Below are 19,209 nucleotides of genomic sequence, written 5' to 3' on the forward strand. Positions count from 1 at the left end.
ATAGCCCTGCAATTTTTTCCCTTTCAAGTATTTTTCACATTCCTTTTTAAAAGTTATTATTGAATCTGCTTTCCCCAGCCTTTCAGGCAGTGCATTCCAGTGCTTAACGGGAACGGTAGCCTAGTGATTATGTTACTGGACTAGTAATCCAGAGCCCTGGACAAATGATCCAGAGACATGAGTTCAAATCCCACGGCAGCTGAAGAATTTAAATTCAGTTAATTAAATAAATCTGGACTAAAATGTTTTAAAATATCAGTAATGGTGAACATGAAACTATCGGATTGTCGTAAAAACCCATCTGGTTCACTGATGTCCTTTAGGGAAGGAAACCTGCCATCCTTACCTAGTCTGGACTATGTGACTCCAGACCCACAGCAATGTGGCCGAGCAAGCTACTCCATTGTAACAAACTGCTGCAATAATAAGAATAGAATCAGACAGACCACCCGGCATCGATCTCGGCACTGGCTTCGGACATGACAGAGACACGCCCAGCCCACTTGTCCCTGCATCAATGACCTTCCCTCCATCATAAGGTCAGAAGTGGGGATGTTCGCTGATGATTGCAGTGTGTTCAGTGCCATTCACAGCTCCTCAGATAATGAAGCATGCAACAAGACCTGGCCAACATTCAGGCTTGGGCTGATAAGTGGTAGGTAATATTCGCGCCAGGCAATGACCATCTCCAACAAGCGAGAGTCTAACCACCGCTCCATGACATTCAACGGCATTACCATCACCGAATCCCCCACCATCAACATCCTGGGGTCACCATTGACCAGAAACGTAACTGGACCAGCCACATAAATACTGTGACAACAAGAGCAGGTCAGAGTCTAGGTATTCTGCGGTGAGTGTCTCGCCTCCTGACTCCCCAAAGCCTTTCCACCATCTACAAGGCACAAGTCAGGAGTGTGATGGAATACTCTCCACTTGCCTGGATGAGTGCAGCTCCAACACTCAAGAAGCTCGACACCATCCAGGACAAAGCAGCTTGTTTGATTGGCACCCCATCCACCACCTTAAACATTCACTCCCTCCACCACCGGCGTACCGTGGCTGCAGTGTGTACCATCTACAAGATGCACTGCAGAAACTCGCCAAGGCTTCTTCGGCAGCACCTCCCAAACCCGCGACCTCTTCCTCCTAGAAGGACAAGGGCAGCAGGCGCATGGGAACACCATCACCACCAAGTTTCCCTCCAAGTCACACACCATCCTGACTTAGAAGTATATCGCCGATCCTTCATCGTCGCTGGGTCAAAATCCTGGAACTCCCTCCCTAACAGCACTGTGGGAGTACCTTCACCACACGGACTGCAGTGGTTCAAGAAGGCAGCTCACCACCACCTTCTCAAGGGCATTTAGGGATGGGCAATAAATGCTGGCCTTGCCAGCAATGCACGCATCCTAGGAACAAATTTAAAAAAATTCCAGGTCACAACAACTCACTGCATAATTTTTATTTCATCACGTTGCCTCTGGTTCTTTCACTAATTACCTTACATCTGTGTCCTGTGGTTACCGATCCTTTTGCCCCTGGAAACAGTTTCTCCTGATTTACTCTATCAAAACCCTTCATGATTTTAAACATCTCTATCAAATCTTCCATTAACCTTCTCTGCTCGGAGGAGAACAACCCCAGTTTCTCTAGTCTCTCCAAGTAACTGATCTTTCATCCCTGGTACCCTTCTAGTAAAACTGCTCTGCACCCTGTCCAAGGCCTTGACATCCTTCCTAAAGTGTAATGCCTAGAATTGGACACAGTACTCCAGCTGGAGCCTTACCAGTGATTTATAAAAGTTTAGCATAACTTCCTTGCTTTTGTATCCTGTATGCTTTTTGAACAGCTTTCTCAACTTGCCCTACGTACACCCCCAGGTCTCACTGTTCCTGCACCCCCTTTAAAATTGTACCATTTAGCTTATATTGCCTCTCCTCATTCTTCCTACCAAAATGTATCATTTCACACATCTCTATGTTAAATTTCAGCTGCCATGTGCCTGCCCATTTCACCAGTTTCCTCCTGAAGTCTGTTACTATCCTCCTCGCTGTTTACTACATTTCTGTGTTAGTGTCATCTGCAAACAGTGAAATTATGTCCTGTATACCCAGGTCCAGGTCATTAATATACATGAAAAAGAGCAGTGGTCCCAAAACCGACCTCTGGGGGACACTTCCCTCCAGTTTGAAAGACAACCGTTCACACCTACTTGCTACTTTCTGTCTCTCAGCCTATTTCGTATCCACGCACTGCCCCTGTAATCCCATGGGATTCAATTTTGCTAACATGTCTATTATATGATCATTTATCAAACACATATTGAAAGTCCATAAACACATCAACTGCACTCCCCTCATCAACCCTCTCCATTACTTCATCAAAGAACGCAATCAAGTTAGTCAAACTCAATTTGCCTTTAACAATCTGTGCTGGCTTTCATTTATTGACTGATACTTTTACAAGTGCCAGTTAATTTTGTCCTGGTTTAATGTCTCTAAAAGTTTCCCCATCACCGACGTTAGGCCGGCTGACTCTCCCCTTTTTTTGAATAGGGGTGTAATATTTGCAATTCTCCAGTCCTCTGGCACCACTCCCACATACGTAAGGAGGATTGCAAGATTGTGGCCAGAACCTCTGCTATTTCCACCTTACTTCCCTCAGCAACCTAGGATGCATCCCGGGTGACTTTTCTATCTTGATCGCTGTCAACCTTTTCATAGCTCCTCTTTATCTATTTTTATCCTATACAATTTCTCTACTACCTCCTCCTTTACTGTGACAGTAGCATGCTCTTGTTTAGTGAAGACAGATGCAAAGTACTCATTTAGTACTTCAGCCATGCCCTCTGCCTCTACAAGATGATTTCCTTTTTGATCCCTAATCAGCCCCACTATCCTTTTACTATTTATATGTTTATATAAAAAAAAACTTTTATGCTACCTGCTCATCTATTCTCATACAATCGCTTTGTCCCTCTTATTTCCTTTTTCAATTCTCTTTTGTAGTTTCTGTATTCTGCTTGATTCACTACGGAATTATGAACCTAACATTTATCATAAGCCTTCTTTTTTCTGTTTCATTTTAAGCTCTATGGGGGCAAAATTGTGTTGCGCCCCTTTGGGGCGTTAACTTTGCCGGGGCGCTACTTTTAGCACCCCGCGCCCGAAATTCACTGGTAGTGCCCCAAGAGGGAGGCGGGGTGCTACTGGAAGCACCCCGCCTCCCTCTTGTGGTGCTGCGAGTGAATATCGCGGCGCTACGTTAGCAGCGCCACGCTCTGCGGCACGTCGCACCGCGATACTGCAGGCCTTCCTCCCCTTATTAAAGGGGAGGGGCCTAGCGCAGCACGGCCCGGGGCCCAGCTGGGCCATCAGGGATCGGAGTGCTAGCAAAAGAGTCCGGCACTCGAGAGGAGTGCCGGGCTCACAGAGCGCAACCTGCACCCCGCAGGGTGGCTTCACAGGAGGCTGGGGACAGCAACAGGGACAACAAAAATGGCCGCCTCCCCTTTAATTTGCGACACCACAGCCGCAGGTAGGCCCCCCTGACCCTGTCGGAAATAGCATCCGGTGGTAAGTCAGGGGGCGCTACCGAAGATTGTGGCCGGGGTGCGAGCGGGGCACTGTACACGACAATGATGTCATCGCCAGAGGCACAGCGTCGTGGGGCGTTAACGGATACCGCCACCGCTAACCTCCCGCTGAATTTCGCGGGAGGCGTTAGCGGCGCCGCCCCCATAGAGCTTAAAATGAAACAGAAAAAAGGAGGCTTATGATAAATGTAAGGTTCATAATTCCGTAGTGAATCAAGCAGAATACAGAAACTACAAAAGAGAATTGAAAAAGGAAATGAGAGGGGCAAAGTGATTTGTATGAGAATAAATGAGCAGGTAGCATAAAAGTTTTTTTTTTAATAAACATATAAATATTAAAAGGGTAGTCAAAGGACGGGCGCTAACTGGAGGTGCAAATCAACCGAATTTTCCCCCCAATATCTTTAGTCATCCAGGGATCTCTAGCTTGGGAATGTGTCTATTCTGTACCCGAAGCATCTACTCTTTGAAGGCCTTCCATTGCTCATTTACTGTGTTACCTGCCAATCTTTGTTTCCAATCCACCTGGGCCAGATTCCTTTTCCACCCCCTGAAATTAGCTCCCCGCCAGTTAAATATTTTCACACGATGGCAGGCTCATCCACTCTCACCTTTCACCCCACTCTGTACAGAGCGCACTCAGACTGAGTTCCACACTCGCCCATGTTTCCATCAATCTCAATCAGTGCCTAATGGGCCCACTCTGTCTCACCTGAGCTGTGTCCCCTCCCTAACATTAGCTGTGATAACATTAGCTGTGATAACATTAGCTGTGATCTCACTCACATTCACACACACATGCTCTCTCTCTCTCTCTTTCACTCATTCCTCCTGCATTGTAAAATCGATGATTACACGTGTCTGGGACCATGGACTGTGCTGTACAGTGCATTAACCAGTTTTACAATCAGGTGCCTGAAATCTGCATCAAGCTCTTATTAAGTGTATATTCACACTATTTGATGGTTTTGATTTCAGGACAATATCGAACAGTTGCTTGCACATCTAATCAGGATACTGTCTGTGAACCTTGTAAAACCAACTCGTACAAAGAGGAATGGAGTTATTCATATGAGTGCACACGCTGTGTGGGGACGTGTGATGGCCGTAAGTCTCACCTTCTATTTATAAACACATCACAGTCAGAACTCGGAGAATCAGATCAACAACTGTCGGATTCAAAATAATCTGAACACAATTTCCCCACACAGACCTCAAGCTCAGCACCATACTGACCATTAACCCCCATACCCCCCATGGTACTTTCCATTACCCCTCCCATACACCTCTGGTGTGGTATTGACCATAACCCCACCCCCCACCCCATGTGGTATTGACCATCTCTCCCCCCATACACCTCCAGTGTGGTATTGAACATTACAGACCAGAATGTCCAGAGGCTCCAGCTGTGGTAACAGGGGCAACAATTGGCCTCAGTACCTCGGGGTTAGGGAGGGGCAAATCAGTCAGGGTCCATGTTCTGATCACTTGCGAGGGAACGCTACTGGACTCCATGTAGTGTGTTGTGAGGAGGATGCTGAGAAACTCCAGTATGATTTGGACAGGTTGGGTGATTGGGCAGAAGCATAGCAGATGCAGTATAATGTGGATAAATGCGAGGTTATCCACTTTGGTGGCAAAAACAGGAAGGCAGATTATTTTCTGAACAGCAATAGATTGGGAGAAGGGGAAGTGCAACGAGACCTGGGTGTCCTTGTGCACCAGTCACTGAAGGTAAGCATGCAGGTGCAGCAGGCGGTTAAGAAGGCAAATGGTATGTTGGCCTTTGTAGCGAGAGGGTTTGAGTACAGGAACAAGGATGTCTTGCTGCAGTTGTACAGGGCCTTGGTGAGACCACACCTTGAGTATTGTGTGCAGTTTTGGTCGCCTTATCTGAGGAAGGATGTTCTTGCCATGGAGGGAGTGCAGCGAAGATTCAGCAGACTGATACCTGGGATGGCAGGAATGATGTATGAGGAGAGATTGGGTCGATTGGGCTTATACTCGCTGGAGTTTAGAAGAATGAGAGGGGATCTTATTGAAACTTATAAAATTCTAACAGGACTAGACAGACTAGATGCAGGAAGGATGTTCCCGATGGCGGGGGAGTCCAGAACCAGGGGTCACAGTCTAAGGATAAAGGGTAAGCCATTTAGGACAGAGATGAGGAGGAATTTCTTCACCCAGAGAGTGGTGAACCTGTGGAATTCTCTACCACAGAAGGCAGTTGAGGCCAATTCATTAAATATATTCAAGAAGGAGTTAGATATATTTCTTAAGGCTAAAGGGATCAAGGGATATGGGGAGAAGGCAGGGACAGGGTACTGAGTTTGGATGATCAGCCATGATCTCATTGAATGGCGGAGCAGGCTCGAGGGGCCAAATGGCCTGTTCCTGCTCCTATCTTCTATGTTTCTATATACATGTATGTGTGTCTGTTGTCTGTGTGTCTGTCTGTGTGTGCGTCTGTGTGTGCGTCTGTCTGTGTGTGTGGTTGTCTGTCTATCTGTGTCTGGGTATGTGTCTCTGTGTCTGTGGGTGTCTGTGTGTGTGTCTGTCTGTCTATCTGGGTGTGTGTCTGTCTGTCTATCTGTGTCTGCCTGTCTGGGTGTGTGTCGTGTCTCTGTAGGGTGGGAGCAGGATCCCTCTTTACTGTGATGACCCTCCAAAGTTGCACGAATGGCCGGAATCTGGCTCAGGAACACATTCGACAGCAAGAAGCCGGGGAGGAGTGGCAGCAAATTCTGAACACAGAATCGAGCCCGGAGGGGACAGGTTCCAGACTGAGCTGCCACCTGCCGACACCGAGGAATGATATTAATCCGCCTTCTTCCTCCTGATATCTTCCCAGGTTTAGGTCAGCGAGAAGTTCAAAACTGTTCCCCAACGACGAAACAGATTTGTAAGTGTGAGCCCGGAAAGTTCTGTAAAATTCAGAATCTCAACTACTGTAACCAGTGTCTCGATTACACGAAGTGCGACGTGGGAGCAGGGCTGCTTAAAGAAGGTGCGAATCTCAACTCGAGCACGGACCACAGTCCCATAGTGTTAGATAGGGTGTTGGAGTAAATCCGGATAGTCGAGTTCCTTATTCCCAGGAGAGACTAAAACAGGCAAATTATCGGGTAAATCGGGGCCGATAGAGGAGCGAGTGGGTCAGGGCGGTGTCTCAATGTTCTGCAGCAGCAGATACCGGTGAACGAACCCAGCATTTCACCCCGAACCATCCTGAATGTGGTGTGTGGGCTATGTGCAGAATATCTGGATTAAACCCCGCGATATTCGGCAAACGTTTAAGGGCCCACAGGTTGCGAGGGTGTTCAGCTCAGGCGGAATATTTTGGCAGGGGTGAGGTCAAAAACGGAGCCGCGGTTTCACCCCCTGGGCTTTGGGAGGGTGACACTTTAACCCGGCATTGAGTAAAAAGGACAGGAGGTTCCCAACACCGCTCTGCTAAATAAATATCCTCCACAGCCGGAAACCTGAAGGCTGGCGAGAAAACAGTGCTGCAAAACCTGCCACAGGTGGAGGTGAAAGAGCCGCGAGTTCTGACACCGGGAGCTGGGAAAGTATCCGCTCGCCCTTCACACCGAAACATGCCGTGTGGCCTGGGGTGTTCGCCGAGTGTCCCTTCACCACGTGGCCGCCTCCACCTGAGGCTCCTTCCCTCCCGGCCACTGGGCGCAGACTGGGCGGGGCGCAAACTGGGAGCTTAGACTGGGCGGAGCGCAGACTGGGGGCGCAGACTGGGCGGAGCACAGACTGGGGGCGTAGACTCGGCGGGGCGCAGACTGGGCAGAGCGCAGACTGGGGGCGTAGACTGGGCTCAGAGCAAACTGGGCGGTGCGCAGACTGGGCGGAGGGCAGACTGGGGGTGTAGACTGGGCGGAGGGCAGACTGGGGGTGTAGACTGGGGGCGTAGACTCGGCGGGGCGCAGACTGGGCAGAGCGCAGACTGGGGGCGTAGACTGGGCTCAGAGCAAACTGGGCGGTGCGCAGACTGGGCGGAGGGCAGACTGGGGGTGTAGACTGGGCGGAGGGCAGACTGGGGGTGTAGACTGGGCGGAGCGCAGACTGGGGGCGCCGACTGGACGGTGGGCAGACTGGGCGGAGCGCAGCCTGGGGGTGTAGACTGGGTGGAGCGCAGACTGGGGGTGTAGACTGGGCGGCGCACAGACTGGGCGGAACGCAGACTGGGCGGAGCGTAGACTGGGCGGCGTGCAGACTAGGCGGAGCGCAGACTGGGGGTGTAGACTGGGCAGCGCGCAGACTGGGGGCACAGACTGGGCGGAACGCAGACTGGGGGCATAGACTAGGCACAGCGCAGACTGGGGATGTAGACTGGGCGGAGTGCAGACTGAGGGCGCAGACTGGGTGGAGCGCAGACTGGGGGCATAGACTGGGCGGCACGCAGACTGGGCGGCACGCAGACTGGGTGGAGCGCAGACTGGGGGCGTAGACTGGGTGGAGCGCAGACTGAGGGCGCAGACTGGGGGCATAGACTGCAGTAGCCACGGGCAGGAGTTCTGATGAGCAGGTTTAGTGCAGCTGTTATTCTGTGAACTGTTGGTTGAGTTTAACGTTGATTGAGTCACTCCCCATCGCGCGGGAAGCGTGGTGGTTGTCGCCTGTCTCCTGCTCACTTTCTTTGTGCTTTCTTGCCAGGAACCTCCGGTGTGGATAATACCTGCGGCCCCTGCCCGGCAGGCACCTTCTCCAATGTGAAGTCCATTTCCGCCAAGTGCCAACCTCATACCAAGTGAGTGGCAGCCCAGGCCCCTCATTGACTAGTCACAGCCTCTCCCGCTACAGGCAACACTTCAGGTCGCAGCCCAGTGGGAGCAGAGACACGGATAGCGTTGTTGGGGCAGACGGAGAGGGCACCGTACAGAAATGGGGAGCAGGACAGGTCCAGAGTTCACCCACAGTCTTTGCTGAGTTGCCAATTTCAGCCCAGGCTGTAGTGGGAGCTACAATTGGCCTCAGCACCCCTTTCTTAGGGCAGGGAAAATCATCCAGGGTTCCTGCTCCTGATTGCCACTCTGGGACCCATGGCGGAAAGGGTTAATGAATGTTGGGTGAGGACAGGATCAGGCCTTCATGGTGGAATAGCCTGCCATCACTCACTGATTAGACTTACACTTGAAGAATGGTCACTTGGATGAGGAACATAGGAATTGCTGGATGAAAAATGACCACGGTTCATCTAGTTCACCTTCGACCCTCCTGGCAGTCACATGATACAATGATAATGGAGGTGTTGACTAATCATAGCAATCAATCAGTCTACAACAGAGCCAGACATGAGGCGAGGCAAACCCCCAGTGGTGGAGAGCTTTGGGAACTATAGGCCCAAAGTTATCTGTTCCTCCCAAACACGCTACACTCACCACAACATGTCTCAAATTACTCATATTGTATCCCAAAATGTTAATTTCTGAAATAAACCAATCTTATTTGCATTTGAGTGAATTGACACTTGCTGCATCCACCGCCTCCCTCGGGAGCCTGTTCTATAGATTGACCACTCGCTCACTGAAATATTGTTTCCGTAGGTTAGTTTTGAATTTACCTCCTTTCAAGTGCAGGCCGTGTCCTCTGGTTCCACTGTTCAGGACAAGGTGAAACAGCTCGTCAAGGTCGACATTATCCAGTCCCTTCAGAATCCTAAAGACAGCAATCATACCTCCTCTCCTCCTCTTTCCCAGTGTAAACATGCCCAATTTACATAATCCTCATAATCCAATCCCTCCATCCACTCAATCTTTCTGGTTGCTCCCTTCTGTATCTTTTCAATAGCTGCAATATCTATTCTGTATTGTGGTGACCAGAACTCTACACAGTATTCCAAGTGCGGTCACACCAATGATTGATAAAGACTTATTTATATCTCAACCAATATCGCTGAAATAGATTAGCTGGTCATTTAGCTGCACCGATTGGCTGCCATATTTGTTAACATTATAACATTTCAAAAGTATTTAACTGACTGTGAAATGCTTTGGGACAGCCTGAGGATGTGAAAGGTGCTATATAATTGCAAGTCTTTCCTTCTTTCTGGAAAAGAGACTTACAAAGTGGAGGGGTGGGACACACAGCTGTCTGATGCTGTACTGTCACTGGTCCTTATGTGGAGGTGTCAGAATGAACCAGGGATGATCACTACCCCCCTCTCCTCCCCCTCCTCCGCAGCCCTTCCCATGATTCAGTTGGTCACAGGTGTGCGGCCTGCTGAGTTCGGCAATGTCCAGTCCATCGAGTGACCTGCTCGGCACGGCTCCTGTCCTGGTTCTGATTTTTCCGACAGCAACACTGACACTGAGCTTTGTTTTGATGTTGTGAGGGGAAGGTTCACGTCCACAGGGACGGGCTTCACTGGGCCCAGATCCTTTTACCATCCGTGACTTTTCTTTTCTTTTTGTTTGTCTGTTCTTTCTCAAGCTGTTCCCAGTTAAATAAACGTTTGGTGAAAGAAGGTACAGCGTCTGAAGATGCTGTGTGCAGCCAAGTGGTCAAACCCAGCAGCATGGCAACCAGCACCACAGCAACCAGCACCCTCACCATCTCCACCCTGCGGCCCATCAGCAACGGAGTGAACCATTCCACGTCTTCACCAGTCAAACTCTCTCCTCGCATGACCACTGGGAGTGTAAATCATCAAACAACATTATCCACTGCAGTCACAACACCCAAAGGAAACAGTAAGTCAATTTAGGATCTTTTTATTAAACTACGTGATTTCCCCCTCCCTAGCCCAGGGCACTAAGGCCAATTCCAATTCCCCGTCTGCCTGTTTTTGAGATTAGCTAACAGCAGAGTGAAGAATACAAGAACTTGCAGACCCAGGTGAGAGGGGAAGAGAGGGCCTGGGGAAAGGCCAAACATCTGAGGCGAAATACAACAGTGAAACATTCCTTCAGAACCACAGCAGGGAGAGACCAGTCCGGTGGAAGCAATCGAAGATGCAAATGGCTTCAAACGGAGGATTTGCACAAAATAGTAAATATTCTGAATAAACACACTCCCTATTCACAAGGGGAGATCTGAGAAACATGCTCCCTCAAACAACGATGTAGAACAGCAATAGGAAACATTTAAAATGCTGTTCAACAGAGCCCAGGAAAAATATATTCCGCTAAAAAACAAGAACAAAGTAAACACTAATGAGATACCATGATGAATAAAGACATAAGGGAAAAATTGAGGGTAAGGAAAGAGGCATTTTATTACACATATTTAATAATTCATTAGAAACAGCATAGCCATCTGCCAGTCCTCTGGCACTAACGTTATACCTATATTTAAGAAGGGAGATAGAACATGTCCAGGGAATTATAGACCAGTCTGCTTAACATCGGTGGTAGGAAAAATAATGGAATCTCTACTAAAGGAGAAAACAGAAAAATATCTAGAAACCAAAAATATAATACTGAATAGTCAGCATGGATTTCAAAAGGGCAAGTCTTGCTTGACCAACCTCATTGAATTCTTTGAAGAGGTAACAGAGAGAGTAGACAAGGGTAATGTAGTAGATGTAATTTATCCAGATTTCCAAAAGGCCTTCGATAAGGTGCCACATAATAGATTAATGAATAAGTTCAGAGTATGCAGAGTCATAGAACAAGTAGCAGAATGGATAGCTAACTGGCTGCAAGATTTACAAGGATGATACCAGAAATGTGAGGTTATACCTATCAGGAAAGGATGAACAGGCTGGGTCTTTTTTCTCTTGAAAAGCGAAGGCTGAGGGGTGACCGAAACGAGGTCTTTAAAATTCTGAAAGGTTTTGAAGGAGTAGATACAGAGAGAATGTTTCCACTTGTGGGGAAGAGCCAAACTAGAGGCCATCAATATAAGATAGTCACCAAGAAATCCAATCGGGAATTCAGAAGAAACTTCTTTACCCAGAGAGTGGTGAGAATGTGGAACTCGCTACCACAGGGAGAGGTTGAGGCGAGTAGTGTAGATGCATTTAAGGGGAGGCTAGACAAATATATGAGGGAGAAGAGAATAGAGGGTTATGCTGATGGTTAGATGAGGAAGGCTGGGAGGAGGCTCGAGTGGAGCATTCATGCCAGCAGGGACTTTTTGGGCCGAATGGCCTGTTTCTGTGCTGTATATTCTATGTAATTCAAACTGAGAGATCCCAAGTAAAGTTAATAATCAGATGGAAGTCTGAGACAGGCTACAAGGGTTCAAACCAAATAGGATAGATGGTATTTATCCCAGGGTTGCTGAAAGAGAGACAAGGGATGCAATTTGTGAGGCTCTGACAATCATTATGAGAGAGTCACTGGATACTGGGGAGATGTCAGTAGATTCGAAACTGGCTGTGTGTTAAATGGGACAGTGACCTCTCTGTCTGTCTCTCCTGTTGGTCTGCCTGTCTCTCGCTCTCTGTCTGTCTCTCCGTGTCTCTCTCTCTGTCTCTGTCTCTGTCTCGCTCTCTCTCTTTCTATCTCCTTCCCTGCCTGTCTTTCTGTCTCACTCCATTTCTGTCTCGCTCCATTTCTGCCTCCATATATCCGCAGCCTTAATAAGACCGCCTATTTCTCCCTCTGTAACATCGTCCATCTACACCTTTGCCTGAGCTCATCTGCTGCTGAATCCCTCATCCATGCCTTTGTTACCTCTAGACTTGACTATTCCAACACACTCCTGGCTGGTCTCCCACATTCTACCCTACGTAAACTTGAGGTGATCCAAAGCTCGGCTGCCCATGTCCTCACTCGCACCAAGTCTCGTTCACCCATCACCCCTGTGCTCGCTGACCTACATTGGTTCCCGGTTAGGCAACGCCTCAATTTCAAAATTCTCATCCTTGTTTTCAAATCCCTCCATGGCCTCGTCCCTCCCTATCTCTGTAATCTCCTCCAGCCCCACAACCCCCTGAGATATCTGCGCTCCTCTAATTCTTCCCTCTCGAGCATCCTTGATTATAATCGCTCCACCATTGGTGGCCGTGCCTTCTGTTTTCTCGGTCATAAACTCTGGAATTCCCTGCCTGAACCTCTCCACCTCTCCACCTCTCTACCCTCCTTTAAGATGCTCATTAAAACCCATCTCTTTGACCAAGCTTTTGGCCACCTGCCCTAATTTCTCCTGATGTCGCTCAATGTCTTTTTTTCGTCTTATAATCCTCCTGTGCAGCGCCTTGGGACGTTTTACTACGTTAAAGGTGCGATATAAATACAAGTTGTTGTTGCTGTTGTTTGTCTGTCTGCCTCTCTCGCGCTTGCTCTGTTTGTCTGTCTCTCTCCCACTCACTCATGCTCGCTCTGATGTCCGCCTCTCTCACTCGCTCTCACTCATGCTCGCTCTGATGTCTGCCTCTCTCACTCGCTCTCCCTCATGCTCGCTCTGTCTGTCTGCCTCTCTCTCCCTCGTGCTCACTTTGTCTCTCTCTCTCTCTCGCTCTGTCTGACTCTCTACCTCTGTCTCCTCTTTTAAGATGCTCTTTAAAACTTACCTCTTTAACCAAGCTTTTGGTCGCCTGTCCTAATATCTCCTTATATCGTACGGTGTCAAATTTTGTCTGATTATGCCCCTGTGGAGCGCCGTGGGACATTTTACTATATTAAAGGTGCTTTATAAATGGAAGTTGTTATTGCATGTCTCGCTTTCTTAACACGCTCTGATCTGATGTCTCTCTTTTGGTGTATTACAGGACAGATGGTTGACCTGTTTTTGCCAATCGGATTGCTCCTTGCCTTTCTGCTGATCGTCATCGTCTCCAGCTTGCTTTTTAGGCGCAAGGAATATTTCAAAAGTCTGCTCTTATCCAACAAGACTAAAGGTGAGAACTTTCCAGCCCTGCCTGTCAGTCTCTTTCTGTCTCTCTCTCTACCTCTTCTTCTTAGGCAGTCCCTCGGAACCGAGGATGACTTGCTTCCACATTAAAAATGAGTTCGCAGGTGACTGATGAGTCCAATGCAGGACCTACAATCTCTGTCACAGGTGGGGCAGACGGTGGTTGAAGGGGCGGGTGGGTGGGGTGCTTGGGTTGACGTGCACTCCTTGCGCTGCCTGCGCTTGGCTTCCGCTTGCTCCCAGCGAAGAGACTCGAGGTGTTCGGCGCCTTCCCGGATGCTTCTCCTCCACTTTGTGCGGTCTTGGGCCAGGGATTCCCAGGTGTCGGTGGGGATGTTACACTTTTTCAAGGAGGCTTTGAGGGTGTCCTTGAAGCATTTCCCCAGCCCACCTGGGGCTCTCTTGCCGTGCCGGAGCTCCAAGTAGAGCGCTTGTTTTGGGAGTCTCGTATCGGGCATGCGGACAATGTGACCCGTCCATCGGAGCTGATTGAGCGTGGTCAGAGCTTCGATGCTGGGGATGTTGGCCTGAGCAAGAACACTGACGTTGGTGCACCTATCCTGCCAATGGATTTGCAGGATCTTGTGGAGGCAGCGTTGGTGGTACCTCTCCAGTGCTTTGAGGTGCCTGCTGTACATGGTCCATGTCTCTGAGGCATACAGCAGGGCGGGTATCACTGCTGCTCTGTAGACCATGAGCTTAGTGCCGGGTTTGAGGTCCTGGTCTTCAAACATTCTCTTCCTCAGGTGACCAAAGGCTGCACTGGCACGCTGAAGGCGGTGTTGGACTTTGTCGTCTGCCCTTGTTGACCCCTCCTTCTCTCTCTCTCTCTCTCTGCCTGTCTCTCTCCCTCCCTTGCGCTCACTCTGTCGCTCTCTCACTTTCTTTCACTCTGTTTCCCTGTACTCACTCACTCTCTGTCTGTCTCTCTCTCGAATTCCCTCTCTAAACCTCTCTGACTCTTTACCTCTCTCTCTTTTAAGATGCTGTTTAAAACCTACCTCTTTGTTCAAGCTTTTGGTCCCCTGTCCTAATATCTCCTTGTATCGAGGGATGTCCCTCAACCCCACCTTCTCACCGTATCCCTCAATCCCCAATTTCCTTTCTCAGCCCTCGCTTCTTCGTTTTTGTCTTGTGTCCCTGGGATTTGACCCATTTCCCATTGGGAATGATTTCCTTGGATCCATTTTCTCAATTTCCTTCACAACTTGAATTATATTCATCTCAAAGTCTCCTCTTGTCCAGAGAATGTTGATCAATTTGCCAGATTGATCCCAGATGATTGCTGCTGGGAACAGATCCCCAGGATTGGAGCGATCTCTCTCCCCACCCCCTCACTAATGGGAGACATTGTCTGTCTGTCTGTCTTTCAGGTTCCGTCTACATTGTGAGACCTCACACTGTGTACGTGGGATTGGAGGCCGGCGATTGTGTCAGCCCCGATCAGGAGGATCCCATCGTTATACTTCAAGAGTCCTGCGTCCACTTTCCGCAGCAGGAGTCAGTGAAGTCGCAGAATGCGGGAGAGAGCCACGTATTCCCGGTGGAGGAGGAGGGAAAACTTTTCCGCGACCCTGTACCTGCGGCCGACTATTAACGGTGGAGTGTGCTGAACGGCAAAGCAAACGGTTAATGGAAACTGATGTTAGACACGGAGCGGGGTCTCCGGGTGGGAACACTGGACTGACCAGGAGAGTGCAACTTTTCTATTTGTTCACAGGATGAGACACTGTAAATTTAAACACACCGACCTAAACATAGTGAAGAATCCCTGGTGTGTGTCTGAGTATCGGACTGAATACAGGTGTCCTGCTCATGGGTTAGACCCCTCGGGAGTGGCAGTGACCCCTCGGGAGTGGTAGTGGCAGTGACCCCTCGGTACTGGCAGTGACCTCTCGGTACTGGCAGTGACCTCTCGGTACTGGCAGTGACCCTTCGGTATTGGCAGTGAGACTCGTTTTTTTTCTTATTACTTGTTTCGCTGGAATCTGATTTTTAAAAGAATTTGTATTAAAGTTCTCTGTTCTGTGCTGGACTGACTCTGGGAGCTGAGTCTGATTGGCTGAGGGGCTGGATTTCAGCGTGTGAAGCTGTGAAGAATCGCAGGCCTGTTGTGCCAGAGTGCAGACTCCCAGAGCTCACTAACTGCTGCGTGCAGGGAGACAGCTCGCTGTGCAAAGCAGCCCGGGTACAGAGCCTACATGGAAGAGTATGTGACTGGCTGTGAGCAGGCAGTGAGTGAATCGAGCGGCGATGGAGATGGTTGGCCAGTGTCCAATGATTGCCTTTCAGTTCTCCGAGATTCCCTAACAGTAGTACCACTTGTCACAGCTGCACCAGTGATGAGAATGTGGTGAGTTCACACTCGCTGTCAGACTGTCACACCCACGTAAGACCCCCCAGTGGATCTGGACGGTGGAAAGCAGTTTGGGAGTGTTCTGATTGTCTGTCTAGAGACTTGTAAAATGTAAATAAGACGCACAGTCTGATTTTAAAAATAAATAAAAACCTATTATTTCTTTTCTGTGTAAGGTGGAGTGGGGCAGCGAGTCAATAAAATATCAACGAGATTTCATCCGCAGTGAAACAAACTTCAGAACTCAGACATGGGACCACACATGGCCATATGGGAAGGCACCGAGCGACCGGGCGCAGGCCATGGGCACTGATCGACTAGACACTGACTGGGCACAGGGTTTGGGCACTGACTGGGCACAGGGTTTGTGGGGTAGGCTCGGGCAGGGTGCAGGTAGATGGGGCGGGTGTCTGTGAGCTGTGGCTGTGCTCTCGGTATGTGCTGAGTGAGGTCAGTGATCACCATTGTTGCATTATTAAGCTCACGGTTCCTTCACTGGTTTTCTTGGGCCATGATTTTTATTCCCTTTTGCTGAATGTTTACTGCAGTCCTACACTGGCAGTGTGTCCATTTCTATCGACTCTGTGAGAGTTGGTGAATCTGCCTGGTTGAGAGACTCGTTCCATCACTTCACGTATCGATTGTAATATGGGTTTTAAAACATGAAACATGGAACTGCAATTATCACCAATAAACTGCTAGATCATTGTGGTAACTTAACCCAACTGCCTCGAAATACCTCAATCTGTGTCAGGATTATTAACCAAGCGTGTGTAAGAGGATTTACATCCTCTTCCAGCAGAGCTGTGATGAGATGGGTTAAACTGTGAGGAGGGGGGACGGGCGGAACAGGGAGCGGGATTGAGAGAGAGCACTGCCCATATGTCTGCTGTGCGGGAAAATGTTCAGATTTGTTTGTGTCTGCACTGGTGAAACACTGAAGGTAGCCAGTAGGGGGCACCTGTCATCCATTTAAATATTCTGCTAGTCTAAGTCAGGGCAGGTACAGCACGGGTTAGATACAGAGTAAAGCTTCCTTTACACTGTCCCATCAAACACTCACAGGGCAGGTACAGCACGGGTTAGATACAGAATAAAGCTCCCTCTACACTGTCCCATCAAACACTCCCAGGGCAGGTACAGCATGGGTTAGATACAGAGTAAAGCTCCCTCTACACTGTCCCATCAAACACTCCCAGGGCAGATACAGCACAGGTTAGATACAGAGTAAAGCTCCCTCGACACTGTCCCATCAACACTTCCCAGGGCAGGTACAGCATAGGTCAAGATCCCTCTACACTGGTTGTGGTGGTTGAGGGTCAATCATCACAGCCCCAGGACATCGCTACAGGAGTTCTTCAGGGCAGTGTCCTAGGCCCAAACATCTTCAGCTGCTTCATCAATGATCTTCCCTCCAACATAAGGTCAGAAAAGTGGGATGTTCACTGATAATTGCACAGTGTTCAACGCCATTCGCAACTCCACAGATAATGAAGCAGTCCATGCCCGCATGCAACAAGACCTGGATGACGTTCAGGCTTGGGCTGATAAGTGGCAGGTAACATTCGCACCACAGAAGTGCCAGGCAATGACTATCTCCAACATGCGAGAGTCTAACCACCTACCCTTGACATTCAATGGCATTACCATCGCTGAATCCCCCACTATCAACATCCTGGGGGTCACCATTAACCAGAAATTTAACTGGACCAACCACATAAATACTGTGGCAACAAGAGCAGGTCAGAGGCTAGGTATTCTGCGGTGAGTGTCTCACCTCCTGACTCCCCAAAGCCTTTCTACCATCTACAAGGCACAAATAAGGAGTGTGATGGAATACTCTCCAATTGCCTGGATGAGTGCAGCTCCAACAACACTCAAGAAGTTTGACAGCATCCAGGACAAAGTAGCCCGCTTGATTGGCACCCCACCTTAAACATTCACTCCCTCCACCACTGGCGTACCGTGGCTGCAGTGTGTACTGTCTACAAGATGCACTGCAGCAACTCGCCAAGGCTTCTTTGGCAGCACCTCCCAAACCCACGACCTCTTCCACCTAGAAGGACAAGGGCAGCAGGTGCCTGGGAACATCACCACCTCCAAATTCCCCTCCAAGTCACACACCATCCTGACTTAGAAGTATATCGCTGATCCTTCATCGTCGCTGGGTCAAAATCCTGGAACTCCCTACCTAACAGCACTGTGGGAGTACCATCACCACACGGACTGCAGCTGTTCAAGAAGGCAGCTCACCACCACCTTCTCAAGGGCAACTAGGGATGGGCAATAAATGCTGGCATTGCCAGTGATGCCCTGATCCCATAAACGAATTAAAAAAAACTGTCCCATCAAACACTCCCAGGGCAGGTACAGCATGGGTTAGATACAGAGTAAAGCTCCCTCTACACTCTCCCATCAAACACTCCCAGGGCAGGTACAGCACAGGTTAGATACAGAGTAAAGCTCCCTCTACACTGTCCCATCAACACTCCCACGGCAGGTACAGCACAGGTTAGATACAGAGTAAAGCTCCCTCTACACTGTCCCATCAAACACTCCCAGGGCAGGTACAGCATAGGTTAGATACAGAGTAAAGCTCCCTCTGCACTGTCCCATCAAACACTCCCAGGGCAGTTATCGGGGAAAGGGCCCAGATCCACTCTGATTCTGGTGAGGACAGGAGACCTGGGACTGGGCCTTCTCCCTGGGGTTGTGAGATGATGCTGTGCATCTATTTCTTGATATTTTTTGTTAACATTTTAACAACTGATCTAATCAGGGTCGAGCCGTTTCCTGTTACATTCAGTTCACAGACGAGAACCTTCTCGATCTGACTCAATTGAATGTCAAGTCTGATATTTCGGTTTAATAAAAGAGTACAGCAGAGTAGTGTGAGAAAGGATCAAGGCTCCAGGAGCAGTGATTGACTGCTATCTGTTTCTCAGCTACGTCTGACTGTGGCGGGGTGAGAGGCAGCCCTGAGCCCAGTCAGTAAAGTTATCAATAACCGGCTTCATCGCCCTCCCTCTGCCGGTCTGTGCTGATGCCGGTCTGTGCACCAGGGGACTCCTTTCCCCGACCCACTTACTCTCCCATCATATTCCACACTGGCATCTGCTCCACAACAAAATGCAACCTGGTGACGTCTGTGTCTGGGTTCAGTGGGCACTGCCCCTCCCACCTTCCCCAGACAGCTAGGACATTCAGGAAGGAGAGAGAAATGGGGAAACCGCTTCACTGCCTCTGACCCTCAGATCTCCCGAAGCAGGGCGCTGCTAATGAAAAGCACTTGCGTTTATATAATAACTAAAATCAGGGCAACCCAAAACATTCCGTTCCTAATGTCCCAAAACATTTCACCCCCTTTATCCCAAAACATTTCACCCCTTTATCCCAAAATATTTCATCTCCTTTATCCCAAAATATTTCATCCCCTTTATCCCAA

The 19,209-nt window shown here is 49.1% G+C and overlaps 1 protein-coding gene across 1 annotated transcript in view; it reads left to right on the forward strand.

Annotated features, from left to right (window-relative positions):
- The window catches only part of LOC147100665 (tumor necrosis factor receptor superfamily member 1B-like), a 36,897-nt gene extending 20,969 nt beyond the window's left edge, over window positions 1–15,928 (forward strand). Inside the window, exons 3-8 of the mRNA XM_085967156.1 lie at window positions 4,577–4,705; window positions 6,450–6,605; window positions 8,264–8,357; window positions 10,040–10,299; window positions 13,266–13,394; window positions 14,782–15,928. Of these exons, the coding sequence (XP_085823282.1) occupies window positions 4,577–4,705; window positions 6,450–6,605; window positions 8,264–8,357; window positions 10,040–10,299; window positions 13,266–13,394; window positions 14,782–15,005 (992 nt within the window). The 3' untranslated portion in view covers window positions 15,006–15,928. The remainder of the gene's footprint in view (window positions 1–4,576; window positions 4,706–6,449; window positions 6,606–8,263; window positions 8,358–10,039; window positions 10,300–13,265; window positions 13,395–14,781) is intronic.
- The last annotated feature ends 3,281 nt before the right edge of the window (window positions 15,929–19,209 follow it).

The sequence above is a fragment of the Somniosus microcephalus genome, chromosome 25 (genome assembly GCF_052327205.1).
Source record: "Somniosus microcephalus isolate GS21.2 chromosome 25, FLI_Smic_1.0, whole genome shotgun sequence".
Taxonomy (NCBI): Eukaryota; Metazoa; Chordata; class Chondrichthyes; order Squaliformes; family Somniosidae; genus Somniosus; species Somniosus microcephalus.